Here is an 18,085-nt window from a genome sequence, read left to right as displayed (position 1 = left end):
GTTGGAAGGGGAGCTGGTTGTTTGCCTTTGGCAAGAAAGACGGGGGGTGGGGGTGGGGGTTAGAAAGGTGAAGGGGGCAAATGGTGATGGAAGGAGACTCGACTTGGGCTGGTAGAAACACACAATATACAGATGATGTTATTATAGACTGTATATCTGAAATCTATATAATTTTATTAACCAATGTCACCCCAACAAATTCAATAAAAAAAATGACAGCAGCACTGTGTACAATGAACAAAAGGGTCTGTATTAGGACAGTTACACTCAGGGAAGAGAGGTATCTGCTCATCAAACATGGAATGTTGAAGAAACAGTAAAATAAATAGACTCGGAGGGCGGTGGGGCCGGCTCAGGCGGGACTCGAGGCCTCTGTGGTCAGCTCCAGGCTGCAGAGGCCACCCCCTGCCCACTCTGGCTTCCTCCTGGACACAGCACAGCTGTGCCCGGGACACGGAGGGTCAAGGACCAGTACAGTCGGCCAGCTCACTCCCCACTCTCCTCAGTGATCTCTGTGACAATGTCTATCAGGCTCTGGAGCCCGAAGATGTAGCCAGCATCCTGGCCCTCGTGCACGACGCTGTCCTCGCCGTACAGCCGGCAGGTGGTGTGGGCAAAGTCAATCATGCGCACGTCCACGGAGCTGGTGCTGAGGGGCTTGAAGGCGTAGGCCCCCGCCGACTCGTCGGCGGACTCCTCGGACAGGTCCTCCAAGTCCTCCGCGTCCGAGTCCAGGGCCACCTCCGGCCGCTCCTTGCCGTCGTAGATGATGAGCAGGGAGCTGGAGTAGAAGCGGTAAGACTCCTGTCGCTCCAGCACGGCCTTGAGCTCCGCCAGCTTCTTGAGCACAGGGCCCAGGAGCTCGCGGCGCAGGTACCGCCCGTTGTGGAAGAACTGGAAAAGCGCCTCCTTAAAGCCCTGCACCGACAGCTTCCGGCCGTGGTACTTGTTCATGAACATGAGCTGCCCACTGCCCGCCTGGTACACCTGTGGGAGGGAGACCAGCAGGTCAGGGCTGACCACCACCACAAAGCCGGGCCCCTGGGGCATGGCTGGGATAACAACAGCCCTGCATCAATCAGAGTCTCTAACCTGTTGAGTCACAGGAGACAATGTGCTTGCCAATCAACACCCAGGATACAACCCTCTGACGTGGGTTCTGCCCCCAGCTCTGTGTTCAGTATATGGTTGATGGAGAGGACCTAATCCTCTTGCCTTGCCCGCCCCCTCCTGTCCACAGACTTTGGACTCGGCCAGCCAGGCCAGCCCCAGAGGGGATGACCCAGGCATGCGTGCTTTCTTTTCTAACCAGAAAGTGTTAGTCAAATCTGGTCTCTTTTGAGAAAACGTAGGACTATGCCAAGGTAGGGGGGCGGCAGCCCACGCCATGCACCAGCTTTCCTCACCTGCATGCCGCACAGGCGCACACCAATGACCGCAGAGGTGCTTTGCTGGCATTTTCGGATCTGGTTGGCTGCCTTCTCCTCTGAAGCATCGTCACCATGCTGGCGTGTCCCCATCTTGAGGTCCAGGACACAAGGTACCTCATATCGGGAAGTGAGGTTCTCCAGTAAGATAAATTCTGAGTGGTTAAGGAAAACACCTTCTAAAGAGCAGGTGCTCTGCAAGGGCCTTTGGCACTCCACTCCCAGGGCACAATGCCTGCACAGTGCCCAGAGAAGCCCAACACGACAGAGGGCCCAACAAGGAGACCAAGGCTGACAACTGGGCTAAAAGGCACCCGGACTGTGGGCTAAATCCCCAGTGGGGTGTGCAGGAGGCAGCCGATCAATGATTCTCTCCCATCATGGATGTTTCTTTCACTCTCTCCATTCCTCTCTGAAATCAATAAAAAATATATTTAAAGAAAAATAAATGTGTCTTTCCCAGCTGCATACACTAAAAACGTCTAGAAACAATGACCAGATGCATGATTCCCCCCCCAACACAACATGAAAATGAAATTAAAATCTCAGGGACCATAAAGAGTTTTATTGGAACACAGCCATACTCATTCATTTACTATTATGGCTGCTGTCATGCCACAGCGACAGTTGTGACAGAGTATGTGGCCTGCAAGACCTAACGTATTTACTATTTGGGCCTTTAACTGGAAAGGTTTGCAGCCCCTGCCTCAGAGGAATGGTTAAGTTCACATCTGGAGCCGGAAACATACATGACCGTGGACTTCTTTCCAGAAAGTAAGACAGCTATTACAGACTATTGTGACTGTGTCCAAGGGACTCAGGAGCTTATTTTAAAAGTCTCCTACTGGCAAAGGCGTGATAATTTGAGCATCAATAAAGACAACTGCAATGAACGGAAACATGTCAAATATGTTTAAATTAATGGATTAATACTTATGCTAAAAAACTCACTGGAAACGTTTGGAGGATGTCAAGAAACCAACTCATTATTCCAAATACATCTCTAATAAATGGAAGGATTTAATCTGCTTTTCCTATATAAAGTATACCTCAGGATAAGCACGTAGTTAATGAGGAAAAGTTTTTCTTTATAGTAGGATTCCAGCTTATGAAGGAAGGAATGTCAAAAGCAGAAAGTCACCCAGTGAACAAAACAGATCTAAGGACCCGTACAAAAGAAAAGGCAACGGGACACCATGCTTCCCGGCGGACACCGTGTCTGCGGCTCTGGTCCCCCCCCCCCCGCCCCCCCAACTGAACCTGAACCTGATCAAGCCTGTAGATAAAATGACCAACTTGTTTATTAAATGTTATTTAAAAAAAAAAAAATGACCAACTTAATGGAAACAGAGGAGACGGAGTAACTGTAAGATACCGAAAGGATGTAATCAGTAAGACCCAGATAGTGGGAAACTCTAGGAGACCCAATTTCTTCAACAAGAAATTTCTAAGAAAAAACAAGAAGGGTACTTAGAAAACCTTACACATGTCAACCAAAAGCAACACGTGAACCTCGTCTACATCCCCTTCAAGGAGGCTGTCAGCACAAAACTCACTCAGGAGGCAATTAGGAAACTGTGGACAGAAGCTAGGGATTTCATAGGAAGGAACTACTGTCCACGTCTCCAGGAGTAGCAATAGTAACAATGTTTTAAATACCCTTATCTCGCCCTAACCAGTTTGGCTCAGTGGATAGAGCATCAGCCTGCGGACTGAAAGGTCCCAGGTTCGATTCTGGTCAAGGGCATGTACCTGGGTTGTGGGCACATCCCCAGTAGGAGGTGTGCAGGAGGCAGCTGATCGATGTTTCTCTCCCATTGATATTTCTAACTCTATCCCTCTCCCTTCCTCTCTGTAAAAAAAAATCAATAAAACATATTTTAAAAAATATATAAAAATAAATAAATACGCTTATCTCTTAGAGATGCATGCTGGGTGTACACAGGGGCAACGCTACACCTGAGACTTGCCTCCGAAACAGTTCAGTTGTCGGTGCTGGGTGTACATAGAAATGACATCGGTGGGTTTCCTGCCGAACCTGGGTAATTGGTACTTAAAGGTTCAACATGTATTATTTTTAACAGGTTTAATTTTTCCCTAATAAAATGTTAAAAATAAAACACACTCAATTTTTTTCCCCCATACACACTCAATTCTGAGGAATTTCCCCCCATAGGATTAAATAAAAAAAAAAATCAAGCCCAGCTGGTGTGGCTCAGTGGTTGAACATCGACTCATGAACCAGGAGGTCATGGTCAGGGCACATGCCCGGGTTGCAGGCTCAGTCCCTAGGAGGGGGTGTGCAGGAGGCAGCTGATCAATGATTCTCTCATCATTTATGTTTCTATCTCTTCCCCCTTCTCCCTTCCTCTAACATCAATAAAAACATATTTTTAAATAATCAATGAGCACATAGCTTGGTGGGTAAGAAGGGAGATAAAAGCGGCCTGTGCTTGCCTCATGGGTCAGCCTGGAGAAGGGGATAGGCAGGTCAGTCCGCCCCAACCTGACCCTTGGCAGGGAAGCTGTTTGGGGACTTCTGTAGGAGTCTCAAATACGAACCTGCCCCTTGCACTCCAGGCTAAAGGCCTCCTGATGCAGACTGGTCCCTAACTAAGAAGCCGCTCATCCCCCAAAACCTCTCAAACCGCATCCTCATGTGCATTCCCAGACCAGCCCTTGGCCTGAGGGCAGTGACGTTACACACAGTTGTCACATAGTAGTATGCCGGCACAACCAGGACTAACAGCTCTCACCCTTCTCCCCCAGCTCCAAGGGGCCCCTCACCACCACCCCTCCCCCCAAGACAGAGATGCTCTGTAAACAAAGGATACTGTACTGGTTCCGATGCTTTGCATTCTCCTTCATTCTCTGTAACTGTTGCTGGTGACACTTCATGCTCCAAGGGTTATAATATTTAAGCTGGGAACTTACATTCCCCTTTTTCTCTACACTGTAGTACAAGACTTCAGATTTCTTGAGCCACTCAAATTCTTCTTCTAACTTATGGCTATAAAGAGATAAAAAATCAATCAATCACATTGTCTTATCAAATTCAGGGCCAAAGGAAGCACAAAGGAACTTTGTAGAGTGATGGGAAGTTTGATGTCTTGATATGGTGGTTTCATTGTACATATCAAACACTTTAAAAAGGTACATGTCACTGTATGTCTATTATACCTCAGGAAAGGTGATCTTTCTTTTTTTTTATTAAGAGGCCAGCTCACTGTTTTTCTACAGTAAGGAGAACCTACGATGCAAGAACAGCCTTTGCCTCCCCACTGGCCTCACAGGCAGCCTACACAGCCTTCTTCAAGGCAGTACCACCCTGGTTTCTGGTACGTCCAGGTTCCCTGACTCCGAAAGCTGGAGACTGGGGAAATCGAAACTGAAACTCCATGGCCATAAGCCAGCCTACTAACTATACTACACAGGCCTCAATTGGTATGTTTACAAGCTCTCCAAGGTGTGGCACTCAGAAGGCCCCGCTTAGGTGGAATCCTGAGTTGAGGGGATGCCCAGCAGACCATTTTCTCCCACTGTCAGTGACCAACCTGAACCCATGGCTGTCTTAGGACAGCTACATCCCCAGGGTGCAGCACGGGGACTGGCACTGAGGAAGGTGACTGAAATCCTTCTATAGCTGCCACCACAGCCACTTCTCCAAACGTCACAATGTAATGCAGAGAAGCTACGCATGCCACTGAGTGACAAGGCACCTACTAAGTGCATGAAGTGCATCCTTAGGTCCAGGGCACTGAGCTGCAACTAGGATCCCCCGCCACCTCCCTCCCAGAGTTCAGGGCTCCCCTCAGCTTATACCCACCTCTTCATTTTCTCCTCCTTCCAGTGCTGCCGCACCCAGTCCTTGGGGGTCTTCTCTGTTTCAAGGACATGATGTTTTTTGTTTGTCCATCTTAGGAGCTTACTTTTTGGTTCACAGTCTGAATTGTCTACACTGTCCACGGCTCCATGGTCCCCTTTTAAGGGATATGCTATTAAGCACAAGTTCCTGTCTTCATCTTCATCAAAGCACACAGACACCACACCTAGAAGGGGGGTAAGGAGCAGAGAGGACTATTAATTGCACAGAAGCAGAGAGAACTTTCAATTCCACATATGTTATAAATAACATGATTGTAACATTTGTGGTTTTCTCTTACCCTGTTCCTTAGTCTCTCTGTTGCCAGAGGCCCCAAACTCATCTGCAAACCTAACAAATATCAAAACACTAGAAGAGATGACACCACACAGACAAGCAATTAGGGAGCAAATACAGCCGAGGCTTCCTCTCTGATGCACTCAACAAGGCAAGAGCCAAATAATTACAAGACACGCTTTTCCATCATTGAAAATGTTTATTAATTTTTAAGTAATCCTTCTACTCCTAAGAGAGGTGGAAAACATTTGCTCTTTATATCTTGCGGGGATTTTTAATGCCCTAAACAGAAACTCCAATGGCCTCAAGGCCTGCTTTATAGCAGAGCCTGAACACGGGGACACAGGTGTGCCTGAGGGGGTAAGAAGCATCCAAGGGTAAGGAGAGACTGGGCAAGCAACACAAAATAAAGGAGCAAGCAAAACAAACCACACGGCACAACAGACACCCTAGCAGAGGCTTCTTGCAGCACCCCCATACAGGTGGGCGCCCCAAGCCTCTGTCCTTCTCAAAGGTTATTTTATTGGTCTCTTGAGATCTCATATCACAAAAGAACAAAATAAACACAAGGCAAATAGGGCTGGGCTGGGGGTACAGATGGTGGTGCCTGGAGAGCAGCTCTCTCCCCCTTCAGTCTCTAGCACCTGCGTGTGTAATCAGTCAGTCTCTGAGGAGGGTTTGTCAACTGGCAGCATTTCAGCAGGTGTCGACGAGCGCCTTACAACCGACTGGCTGGACACCTTTCCTCCCAGACCTCTCTGGCCCAGGATCACTCAATGTGCTCAGTCCTTGCTGCCCGCCCGCTGCAGGGGAATGCGTGCTCAGAGAGAGACGACACTGCTGAGGTGGTCCCCGGCTCTGGGCGCACAGGAGCCGGGGCGGGGATTCAGGGGCCACACTTCCCTGTGGCCATGGGGAAAGGACCAGGGGAAAAAAAGGGGCAGGGCGGCCAGCTAACAAAGGGCCTTTGGCTTTGTCCTGGAAAAAACAACAGAGAAGGACCAAGTGAGGGCCCCCAACTCTCCCGCCCCCACCACAACACACATGCATATTCAGAACAGAGAGGTGCCCAGCACATTCTGTCTTCAAAGAGTGTGTTTCAACAGTCCCAGAAGAGCCTAAGTTGTTCAAGAGTCTTTTGTTTAATCAGACAATACACATTTTACATTAATTTCCTTAATGGATTCATCCTTAATTTACAAAGAACCCCACCTCCCCAGGAAAGAACACACCATGCTGGTGGCTGCTGATGTCCCCCCAAAATGCGTTATAAAAAGGCAGAGTCACCATATGGGAATCGGAAGGCTGCTGTAACATGGCAATTTCAGGGACATTCCGTAACTGGGCTTCAGCTAGTCAGCACAGGCCTCCCACTCCTGCATTCCATCTGACTCAACCTGCTCCCGAGCCTACCTAATCACCAGGGCTTCTGGTTTTCTGGAGGACAAAAAGCCGGCCGCAGTATTCTGGGCAAAATCCTCCCAGAGTCTTCCCCCGCTGTCCCTCCATGGAGACTATGGGTTACTGCGATCAAGAGACACTTGAACATAAAACACATCTACACTTTCACCAAAAACCAAAATAAACTCCAAGCAATCCACAAAACAAAAGACAATTGAGCAATCTTACCAGGGCTTGAAACCTGAGGGTGTGAGGTGCTGGGCTGAGGGCCAAGAGGAGGAGGAGGCGGAGGGAAAACACAGGGTGAGTGGGAGGGGTGAAGACTCTGGGCATGGCTGCCACGGAGGTCACCACGCCTCACATCTCCTCGCCAGGCGCTGGCGGGGGCTCACCTTTGTACTGGGGGGTGAATCTGCGCATCTCAGCTGGGAGAGTCTCGTAGAACTGGTGCTCCCTCGGGACCAGGGGCTTGCACAGAGTCGTCTCGTTGAAGCGGAGCACACAAGAGTGCCCCCCGACCTGGTGGATAAAGGGCTCCAGCAGGACGCCCTTGGCGCGGGGCTCCACGTCCATGGCCCTGAAGGCTGGGCTCATCCTCCGGGGGCAAGCAACAGGGAGAAGGGGGAGGCAGCAGGGCCCAGCGGCCAGAGCGTCCTCCGTCTGTCTGTATTGGCGTGTCTGGCCTTGGCTCCTTGGTTGCACACGACGGGACGCTCTGCGGGAGGCAAACAGTGGCAGGAGTTGGAAGTGACCTGGGAACGGCATCTGCCTTAGAGCCGCATCTGCCTGAAGCCCTCCACCTCCAGCAGCAAGACAGACAGACTGAGCTCACTCAGAGTGTGGCCCACATCACCCTCTACCGCCCCGCCTCCTCCCGCAGACACAAACAAAGCCTGCTGGGCGAGGCCTACACGTAGGGGCTGGACTGACTCTAGGTGCCTCTAAACAGCCCTTCTTAGACAGTGCGGGGCAAAACATGAAGCCACAATGAGGGAAAGTCATCATTTCAAACCTAATATTCCGATTAAATCTTACTATTTTCTAATAAAATTGTTAAACTGAAGGTAACTGATGTCCAAGTCTCTGTTAATTATATATTTCTCAATAAACTACTTTTTAGAGAAGTTTTAGGTTCGAGACAAAATTAAGAGGAAGATAGATTTCCCATATAACCACCTGCCCCCACATATGCATGGCTTTCCCATTATCAACACTCCCCCCCAGTGCAGCACATTTATTACAAGTGAGAGGCCCGATGCACGACATTCGTGCAAGAGTAAGCCTTCCTTCCCCAGCTCCTTCTGGCACCCAGACCTGGGCTGCTTCCCTGGGGCCGCCTGCAGGCACCCGGGACAAGGCTGGCTTCCCTCCAGCCCCAGCTTCATCAGGAAGGACGTCCGGAATGACGTTCAGTCTGATTATCCTATTACCCTTTTATTATTATAGATTATTATTATAGATGATGATAAACCTCCATCATCCTAGTTTACATTCATGTTCACGGTTGGTCATTAATTAGGTTTTTATAAAATGCACTTAAAGGGAAAAACTGCTTCCACGCCATCTAGTAAGATTTGCTTCCCCAGGGCGTCCAAACACACCGCCCCTATCCAAGGCCAAATACATGCCCCAGCACCCTTATTAGCGGTGGAGCTTGGCCTTGCTTTAATGATTAACGTCTGTATCTAAAAACAACTGATCAAGGCTGCCCGACTCCCTTTAAAAAGATACAGTGTTCTAGGTCACCAACTATTTTTATCAGTTCTATCCTGATCTCCAAAAGCTGGGACAGGCCTTTAAACCAAAGCTGTACTCCCGGGGCAATCACAGCTCGCTCCCATGCTGAGGCCAGGGCCTGACAGCTGACTTCACATTCCCAAACACCTGGATCGCAGCAAAGCCCTCCTCTGTGTAACTGTTAACAGTGTTAGGGCAAGTCTGTTTTCTGTCTGTAACTTACGGACTACAGTCACTCCTAGCATTACTTCCAGGGCTGGGGCTACCCTTCGGTTTCTGTACAGGGATTCTTACTGAGGACTCCTCTGGTTCCCAGGACTCCCACAGAGATGGTGGTGGTGAGGATGGCCTGCGGGAGATGTGTCCACTGTCCTCTAAAGGGGGTAAAGCCCCTATTATGTGCCGGACTCACTGCAGGATCAAACCTCATTTAGTCCTCACCATACCTTCTAAGAGGTAGATGCTACTCTCCCTGTTGCAAACAATGAAGCTGACTCGGGGAGGGAAGCAAACTCATCCACAGTCAGAGACAGTAAGGCACAGCTCCCCAATGAACCTCACGCTGCTGGATGCTCCCACATGGCAGCCACCAGGGCCAGGGCCTCTGCCTTGGCATAGCACTCCTCCGTACTTGGGACATTTAGCGTGTCCTACGAGAGTGCTTTCACTATGTATTTATAGTACCTATTTATAAAACACGCCATGCGCCACTGAACACAAGGGTACATTCTGAGAAATGCATCAGTAGGCGATGTTGTCACTGTGCGAACATCAGCGTGCACTTACACAAACCTGGATGGTACAGCCCACCGCACCCCTAGGTGGTATGGTACAGCCTATTGCTCTAGGCTACAGCCTGTACAGCGTGTTACTGTGCAAAACAACACGAGATTAAATCACACACAAGAGAAAATTACGCGCCCAGCCGGTGTGGCTCAGTGATTGAGCACTGACGCATGCACCAGGAGGCCCCCAGTTCAAGTCTGGTCAGGGCCAATGCCTGGGTTGTGGGCTTGGTCCACAGTAGGGGGTGTGCAGAAGGTGTTCTTATCAATGTTTCTATCTCTTTCTCTCTCTTCCTCTCTCTAAAATCAGTAAAAACATTTTTTTAAAAAAAGAGAATTATGTAATCAAGAGGCGCTGTAAACACAAGATGTATGACGCTGCTGCCGGCAAAACATGAATATTTTTACAGAAAACCTTTGTGCTTTTTTTTTAAATAAGCAGAAAGAGTACACTCTAAAATAATGATAAAAAGTACCACATAGCCGAAACCGGTTTGGCTCAGTGGATAGAGCGTCGGCCTGCGGACTGGAAGGTCCCAGGTTCGATTCCGGTCAAGGGCATGTGCCTGGGTTGCGGGCACATCCCCAGTGGGAGATGTGCAGGAGGCAGCTGATCGATGTTTCTCTCTCATCGATGTTTCTGACTTTCTATCTCTCTCCCTTCCTCTCTGTGAAAAATCAATAAAATATATTTAAAAAAAAAAAAAAAAGTACCACATAGTAAATATATAAACCAGTGACAGTCTTTTATTATCTTGTTAAGCATCATGCACTGTACATAATTGTAAGTAACATATTTTATACAACTGGCAGCTGGCTTGTTTACACCAGCATCACCACAAACGTGTGGGTAATGTGTTGCACTACAATGAACATGGCTAGAGGTCACTAGGCGATAGGAACTTTTCACTTCTATTATCATCCTAAAGGACAGCCGTCATACATGTGGTCTGTTGTTACTGTCACTGTGTGGCACCTGGCTATATAACCTTTCTGAGTTTACACTGGTGTTCATTTCTTCCTTTCAGAGAAAACAGGCTGTGGACCCCAATTAAACTCAAGGGGTAGGAATTAATAAGCTTCCCTACATGAAAAGTGTAGAAAACCAAAGGTCCTGATTTTTTTAAAATACGTTTTTATTCATTTTAGTAAGAGAGGGAGGGAGAGGGAGAGTGAAACACTGATGTGAGAGAAAACCATTGAGCATTGATCAAGTTGCCTCCTGCACAGCCCCTACTGGGTATCAAGCCTGCAACTCAGGCATGTGCCCTGACCGGGAATCGAACCATGTGACCTTCTGGTTCATGGGTCGATGCTCAACCAACTGAACCCTGCTGGCCGGGGCCAAAGGTCCTGATTTCTCACCTGGCACTACCTTCTCATCATCAGAGTAGCATTCAGGAGGGCATGTGCTCCCAAGACACAACACAGGCCATCAGCTCTAAGGGTGAGCACATTCCTGTCATTCCAGACTCTCTCCATAAGGTGGCGTTCTGATATGCTTGGCCACACAGGCCCCTTCTCAAGATCTGAGGAGGGTGGTTCCCTCTCTCCTACTGAAAAGGCCTGGTGAATAAGAGCAATTCCAAAGGAAACCTACAGACTGACTCATGGTGAGACTGCTAGTACCCCAGCACAAACCGGGCACCATAACTATTAAATGGTGAACATCTAAAACACTCCTCATGGGCCAGACTTCAGAAACATAATCCAAAAACCTTTCCTGAAAGTGTACAAAACTACTTCTGTTACCAGAGCAATGCTAACAATACAATCCCTTTCCACCTGCTCAAGATTCCTTAAACGTATTCAATTCAGAAGAAAACTATCTTTCCATACGTTTCTTATCCATCCCCACCTCCAATGACAAACCTAAAACAAACAAAAACAAGTCCTTTGAGCAGCTCCCTATAGAGGATGGCTCCTGGGTGTGTCTGGAGGCCGCGAGGCCGGGTCCTCAGTGTGCTCACAGCTGCTGGGATGATGTGGCACCTTACCCGTCCCCGCAGCACCCAGCTCTGGCAGCCCCCAGGGCACGACTCCCCAGAGACCTCATCATCCTGAGCAGAGAGGCAAGAAAAACAAGGCTCACGCTCACCTGGGCCAAGTCTGACGACAGAGGAAACTCCCAGTGGGAGGCGGATCATACTGCAGTGAGGTGACTGGATTACTTGGAGAAAATCCCCATTAAGTTTTACAGACTTGTTTTCTGATGTCTAAAATAGGAGAGGGCTGGAGTAGATCTCTACTCTGTGGGCTGAGTAATCAAATTAGTGTTTTAATCAAAAAGGAAAAACAAATAAATGTCAATGTACTGCACAAGTAAGGTGAGTCCTGTTTTGTGATTCTTTTATTTCAACTGTGTTCAGTCTCTCTTTAGGAACGTAAGTATGCCTTCACTCTACAACATATTCCCCGGGCCCTTACAGGCCCCATCCCCGTAGGGAAATAAAGGATCGACTTCTCTCGTAGCCTCCAAAGAAAAGTACCCCAAGCACCTGCTCTGCGTCCCCTGCTACTCTCTCCTGGTCCACGTGCGGTTTGAGCAACGGGGTCGCTTAATGGTTTTCAAACATCTGAGTCTAAGGCCTAGTTCCCAAGAACTTGGGGTGTAACGGTTACTATGAAGTCCATGCAATGGATAAGCCCTGTATCTAGAGAGCTACGGGATACCATACAACACTGGCTTCAGGTTTACTATGTTTAACTTTCTATATTACCTCACACATTTGTCCACGAAACTATGAACAGCTAAGAAACGCAGCAGGAGTCATCCTGGACTAGGACAGAGCTTTCTCCCACAATTCACTCCCCTCCATCTATTAAACTGGATTAGGGATCTCCTGGAACAGTTTATTAATATTCTTAACTTTTAAAATACTACAAATAAAACAGCTATGACTCATGACAGCCCCCGGGCCCCTAGCTCACATACCTAGAATTTCGTTAATGAGGCTACAAACGGGATCTGCTGGGGCTGCGATGCTGCCTCCAGAAAAGCCCCAAGTTTGGGTAGACACAGGGGACAATGTGAGCCCACTAGCCTGATGGCGGGAAAGCAACCCTCACCACCCGGCCCCTCCTCTCCGAGAGCTCTCGCGTGGCCCCAGAGCCGCTGCCTGGCACTGCACACATCCACACCCCCCACAACTCCACCACCAGTGTCGGTCACTGGCACTCTCAAACACTGCTGGGAGAAATACAAAAAGTTACCACCACTTATAAAGTTAAACATATACTTATTATAGGACCCAGCAATCTTCCTCATAGGTATTTACCTAAGAGAAATAAAAACAAATGTCTACACAAAGAGTTGTTACAAGAGGGGTAGGGGGTGGTCTAGAAGAGATGGGGGGGGGGAACATATGTAATACTTTCAACAATAAAAGATTTAAAAAAAAAAGAATTGTACATGAGAATGTTCATAGAGGCATTCTTCACAATAGCCAAAAGGTAGAAACAACCAATGCCCATCAAACAGGTGAATGAATAAACACATTGTCGTATGCCATATATCTGTATAATGGAAAATTCATGAAAAGGAATGTATTGATACGTGCAAAAAGAAGATTAATCACAAGAACATTATGTTAAGTAGAAAAAGTCAGTCACATAAGATACACTGCGAAATTCCATTTATCTGAAATTCTAGAAAAAGCAAAACCACGCTGAAACCGGTTTGGCTCAGTGGATAGAGCGTCGGCCTGTGGACTGAAAGGTCCCAGGTTCGATTCCGGTCAAGGGCATGTACCTGGGTTGTGGGCACATCCCCGGTGGGAGATGTGCAGGAGGCGGCTGATCGATGTTTCTCTCATCGATGTTTCTAACTATCTCTCTCCCTTCCTCTCTGTCAAAAATCAATAAAATATATTTAAAAAACATATATATTAAAAAAAAAAAAGAAAAAAAGCAAAACCATAGCAGCAGATAAGCAGTTGCCAGGCAACAGAGGTAGGGGAACAGGACTGGCTGCAAAGGGCCCGAGCGAACTTTCAGATGCAGTGAACGGAGTCCATGCAGTCACTGGGACAGTGACTATATAAGTTTGTCAAAACTCATCAAGTTATAGACTTGGAGTTTATATTATTGTAGAGAAATTATACTTCAATAAAGGGAATTTTACTTATACATTTTTAATCTACAAAATTTTCATAATTACGTATTATAATAATCAGAAAATGTACTTTGAAAGTATAATGGCAGTGTAACAATTTCCATACAAGTGCACTGGCGGGTATTGGCCTTCCCATCCGTCCCAACCGAGCTCCTGGGCCTCACATGAGTATCTGGCATCACTTGCACCAAGGTCAGTCTGAGTCACCATCCTGGTCAAAGAAGGGTTTCTCTCCTGGGAAGGTGCCCCTGACGCCAGGGACTCTCAGGGACAGCCATGTATTTCCTCATAAATCCAAGATTCCCAGTCAGGGCACATACCTTGGCTGCAGGCTCCTCCCCAGCCCAGGGTCCCTGGTTGGGGCAAGTGCAAGCAGCAAACGATCGTGTTTCTCTCACATCAGTATTCCTGTCTTTCCCTCTCCCTCCCACTCTCTCTAAAAATCAGTAGAAAAATATCCTCAAGCGAGGATTAAAAAATAAATAATAAAAACAAAAACATGCTTTAAAACGTGATCACGAGTGTGATCATCTGCTTACTTTTTACTGTGCAAAAATATCAACTGAAGGTGATTGTCTCAGGAGGTAAAGCAACTTTAATTAAAGGGGATATTCCTCCCCAGTGCATCCCCTTTAGGAGCCAAACAATGGAAAATTTTCACCTCAGCAAGCGGCCTGGGGAGGCGCAGGCTCCGCCCAGTTGCCTGGATACGTGACAGCTCTGGTGCTCACAGAAGCTCTGGCACCTCCCGCAAGGGCACCAGCAAGCTCATCAGTCAGCGCTGTCCCCTCCGCACACATCCACTGCTCAGGCAGGGGCAGGGCTGCTATCCAAGTCCACCTGTCACTTTCCAAGCCTTCAATCACAAAAGTCTATTACATCTGCTAAACTCATTTTACAATTATATCAACTCTTGTCCTAGGTCTCATTCATTTGATTTCTAACAATAACTGTGAATTCTACTCTCAAATCACAAAGCCAGTAAACCAATTGGAGTAACAGTTAACAGTTCAAATGATTTTTCCTCCAAAGGAAAAGTTACTAAGCAATCAACTGGCCGATTATGTCAAATATGACAGAACATTAACTTTGCCCACTTTTTAAAAAATATATTTTTATTGATTTCAGAGAGGAAGGGGGAGGGAGAGATGGAAACATCAATGATGAGAGAGAATCAGGGACCGGCTGCCTCCTGTTCGCCCCCAACTGGGGATCGAGCCCCGAACCCGGGCCTGTGCCCTTGACGGGAATGTAACCTAGGGCCCTTCAGTCCGCAGGCCGACCTCTATCCACTGAACCACACCAGCCAGGGCTAATTTTGCCCTCTTTTTAATGCTGACAGCGGCTGAAGTTAAAACAATAACATTACCCCAAACCTTCTCTTCCAATACTTAACACCAGGTTACAGGATGCAATTATATAAACCCCACAGCAGCAACCGGTGGAAATCAGCATCTCAGTTCACTTAAAGTGTTACCCTGCTAAAACATGCAAGCACGGCGAATATTTTAAATACTAGAATTCATCAAGATTACTGTAATCATGGTGCTTTGTGGAAACTAACATAAAACTGGTTCCCTGCAACATTTTTGCTACCGCTTTTCAAAGGTTTCAGTACGTTTTCTTAGGGCCACTTTTATTCTTGATCTGCGTACATTTTGCTACCAAAATGTTGTTGCATTTGTTTGTTTTCGAAATCCTCACTGGAGGCTATGTCTTTATTGATTTCAGAGGAAGAGAGGAAGGGGGGGGGACAAACACCCCGTGGGAGAAACACGCCCGGATGGCACCCACCGCCTTCGAGCGTCAGGGAGGACCCCCCCGCCCCCCAACCTGGGCCACCTGGGCCCGGCCAGGGCGCTCCTGCTGCTCCGTCCCCAGCAGCGGCCGGTTCCAGCCCCGGCACCTGCGAGCGCCGGGTCCTGCCGGCCTCCGCGCCCCCTTTCACGGCCTCCGCGCCCCCTTTCACGGCCTCCGCGCCCCCTTTCACGAGGACTCCCCTCCGGGCTCTGAGCATGAGGCCGAGTCGGACCGAGAAGGAAACAGCCCCTTCGGATGCCGCCCGTGCAAAGCGGCCGGCGACCCCACGCGACGGCGCCGCGGGGGAGGCCGATCGGCCGGGAGAACGCGCCCCCGCGGCCCGTGGGGCTCGGGCTGAGCGGCCACCTCGGAACCAGGCGGTCCCGGCTGGGCTCCCGGTCGGGGAGCGGGGCCGGGCCGCGGGCGCGACCCCCGGGGGGCGATGCTCCGGGCAGCCCGCCCGCCCCTGCCCTCCCGTCCTCTCCTGAAGCCCACGAGCGAGTTCAGAGAGGACGCCCCCGGGCGCCTTGGGGCTCCTCTGGGGAAGGACGTGGCGGCGGCGTCCTCCCCGACGCCCGCTGACGAGCCCAACGGCCACTCGGCCTCAAAATGGCTGCGCCTCGGCCGCCCCGGGAAGCGCACCTGCGGCGCCGGGGCGCAGCGCCCGATGCCCCGCGGCTGGTGACCGCCCGGGTCCGGGGGTATGCGGCCCGAGGCCCGAGGCCCGAAGCTTCCTCAATGACCGGGGGGGCCCGCACCCCGCAAACATCCGGGGAGAGACTGCCCCAACAAGCAAGGAAGACCCTGCCCCTCCCGGAACCTGGAGAGAGAACGTCTCCCTCAAATGACCCCGAGAGACACGGCCCCCGAAGCCCCGCGACGCCCCCACCGCCCGCCCCCGCCCCCGCCCCGCCGTAACAGCGCGAGCCCCCCCAAAGAGCACGGGGGACCCCTCAGGCCCGGAAGCCTCACCCCACAGCGGCTCGGAGAAAGCCTCCCTCAAAGCTCTCGGGGCGACGAAGCCAGAGGCGAGGCGAGGCGGGCGTTACCTGGGGCCTCGGCCGGGCCCGCGGCGCTTCCGTCCTATTGTTTCTCCCCCGTAAAGATGGCGGCGGCCTGGCCGAGCCCCGCCCCCAGCCTCCCTCCCGGCGACCCTCGCTATTGGCTCCCACCAGGAGCCCCGCTCGTGGATTGGGTGGTCCGAAAAGCGCTGTTGCTAGGGTGCCGGGGCTCTCTGCAGCAGCTTCCGGGAGGGGCGGGGCGATGGGCGGGGCAGGGGGCGGGGCCTTGTTACGTTCCCTGGACGGGTGTCCGAGGAGGTCCGTTGGGTGGTGAGTGGACCGATGGGCTTCGGGCCGACGGGTGCAGGGCGGGCTGGCCGCGGGGCGGGCGGGTCAGCCAACCTCACCATCACCCGGAGTCTAAGGGCTCCCCAGGATGCGGGGCGTTCAGTGCCAGCGTTGAGTCATTTGTCAGCAAACTGGGACGTTGTTCTGATGGATGGACAGAAAGACGGACGAAGAGCGGCTGTGAACGGTGGATAGAGGCGTGTCTAATGTCCAGGCGGACCGAGGTCTGGGTGGAGATGGGCGGGAAACGACGACGCACAGAGGGGTGGACGGAAGGACGGCCTTTAGGTTTGCTGTGACTGGTGGGTGGTGGCCCCGTGTCCACCCAGGTCCCACCCCGCCGCACGTGGCGGGGCTTGTGTGAGGCTCAGTGTCCTGGACGCGGCGCTGGCCCGTCGGGCTCCCCGGAGTGAATGTGGGTGTCCCTGGTGGGGCCAGGGAGGGGCTGGTGCTGCGGAGGAGGGGGCCCCCCCACCTGGGCGCTGCTCTTCCCGCAAAGGCGCCAGTGTTGCAGCCCCGTGTGGGAGGTTTTCAGAGGGGTGCGATCAAGCAGGTAGAATTCATCCGACAAGTATTTAGCCCTGGCCGGTGTGGCTCAGTGGGTAGAGCGCCGCCTGCAGACTGAAGGATCCGGGTTCGATTCCGGTCAAGGGCACGTACCTCGGTTGCAGGGCCCAGGCCCTGGTCGGGGCTCGTGCAGGAGGCAGCTGATGGATGTGTTTCTCTCACATGGATGTCTCGCTCTGTCTTTTTCTCTCTCTTCCACTCCCCCTAAAAGTCAATGGGCAAATATCCCCGGGTGAGAATTAACAACAAACAACACCAAATATTTATTGAGCATGTATGCTCTGTGGTGGAAATACAGCAATAAACAAAAAACAGTTTTTTAAAAAAAGCTTGCCCTTGCCCGGCCGCTGTGGCTCAGGGGTTGAGTATCAACCTAAGAACCAGGGTCATTGGTTCGATTCCCGATCGGTAGGGCACATGCCCGCGTTGTGGGCTTGATCCCCAGGACGGGGTGTGCCTGGGGTTCCTCCTCCTCTCTCTGCTTTCCTCCTGGTCTCCTCTGCTCCCCTCCAGCCCCACTGCTCAGCCTCCCGGTTTCCCACGTATCACACGGTGCATTCTCCAGGCTCAGGGCCTGGGGCCAGCTGTTCCCCGAACCTGGACTGCACCCCAGAGCCCCTCAGTGTGGCCCCCTCTGAACTCGGGACCATCTGATCCCCTTATCCTGCCCTACTTTCGTCCACAGCCGTTACCAGTCATTTAAGTATCATCCTCTCACCGCGTTGTCTTCCTCCCCTAGAACGTGA

General features: G+C 50.7%; 1 protein-coding gene across 4 annotated transcripts; it reads right to left on the bottom strand.

Annotated features, from left to right (window-relative positions):
* Positions 1-153: 153 nt before the first annotated feature.
* Positions 154-16,524, bottom strand: IP6K2 (inositol hexakisphosphate kinase 2). 4 transcript variants are annotated; one of them, XM_081106267.1, is made up of 7 exons: positions 16,396-16,524; positions 7,349-7,702; positions 5,591-5,658; positions 5,254-5,476; positions 4,262-4,437; positions 1,407-1,582; positions 154-987 (listed from the first exon to the last, which is right to left on the bottom strand). In XM_081106267.1, the coding sequence occupies exons 2-7, from the start codon at positions 7,579-7,581 to the stop codon at positions 487-489; spliced, it is 1,377 nt and encodes a 458-aa protein (XP_080962393.1). In that variant the 5' UTR covers positions 7,582-7,702; positions 16,396-16,524; the 3' UTR covers positions 154-486. The 4 variants fall into 4 exon arrangements, with proteins under 4 accessions (XP_080962393.1, XP_080962390.1, XP_080962391.1 ...); XM_081106264.1 differs by lacking the exon at positions 5,591-5,658 and having other exon boundaries at positions 7,380-7,702; XM_081106265.1 differs by lacking the exon at positions 5,591-5,658 and having other exon boundaries at positions 7,380-7,702; positions 16,473-16,524.
* Positions 16,525-18,085: the final 1,561 nt, after the last annotated feature.

Source organism: Myotis nattereri (genome assembly GCF_964212035.1).
Source record: "Myotis nattereri genome assembly, chromosome: 14".
Classification (NCBI taxonomy): Eukaryota; Metazoa; Chordata; class Mammalia; order Chiroptera; family Vespertilionidae; genus Myotis; species Myotis nattereri.
Note: the sequence above shows the minus strand (reverse complement) of the source record. Positions and strands in the feature narration are given on the sequence as shown.

What these genes read in the sequence shown, in the direction of transcription:
- IP6K2 (XM_081106267.1), bottom strand. Translation starts at nt 7,581, where the DNA reads ATGAGCCCAGCCTTCAGGGCCATGGACGTGGAGCCCCGCGCCAAGGGC. An exon ending in AAGGAGGAGAAAATGAAGAG is followed by an intron (nt 4,438 to 5,253) that starts GTGGGTATAAGC and finishes ATCTCTTTATAG; the next exon opens with CCATAAGTTAGAAGAAGAAT. An exon ending in TGCGCCTGTGCGGCATGCAG is followed by an intron (nt 988 to 1,406) that starts GTGAGGAAAGCT and finishes TCCCTCCCACAG; the next exon opens with GTGTACCAGGCGGGCAGTGG.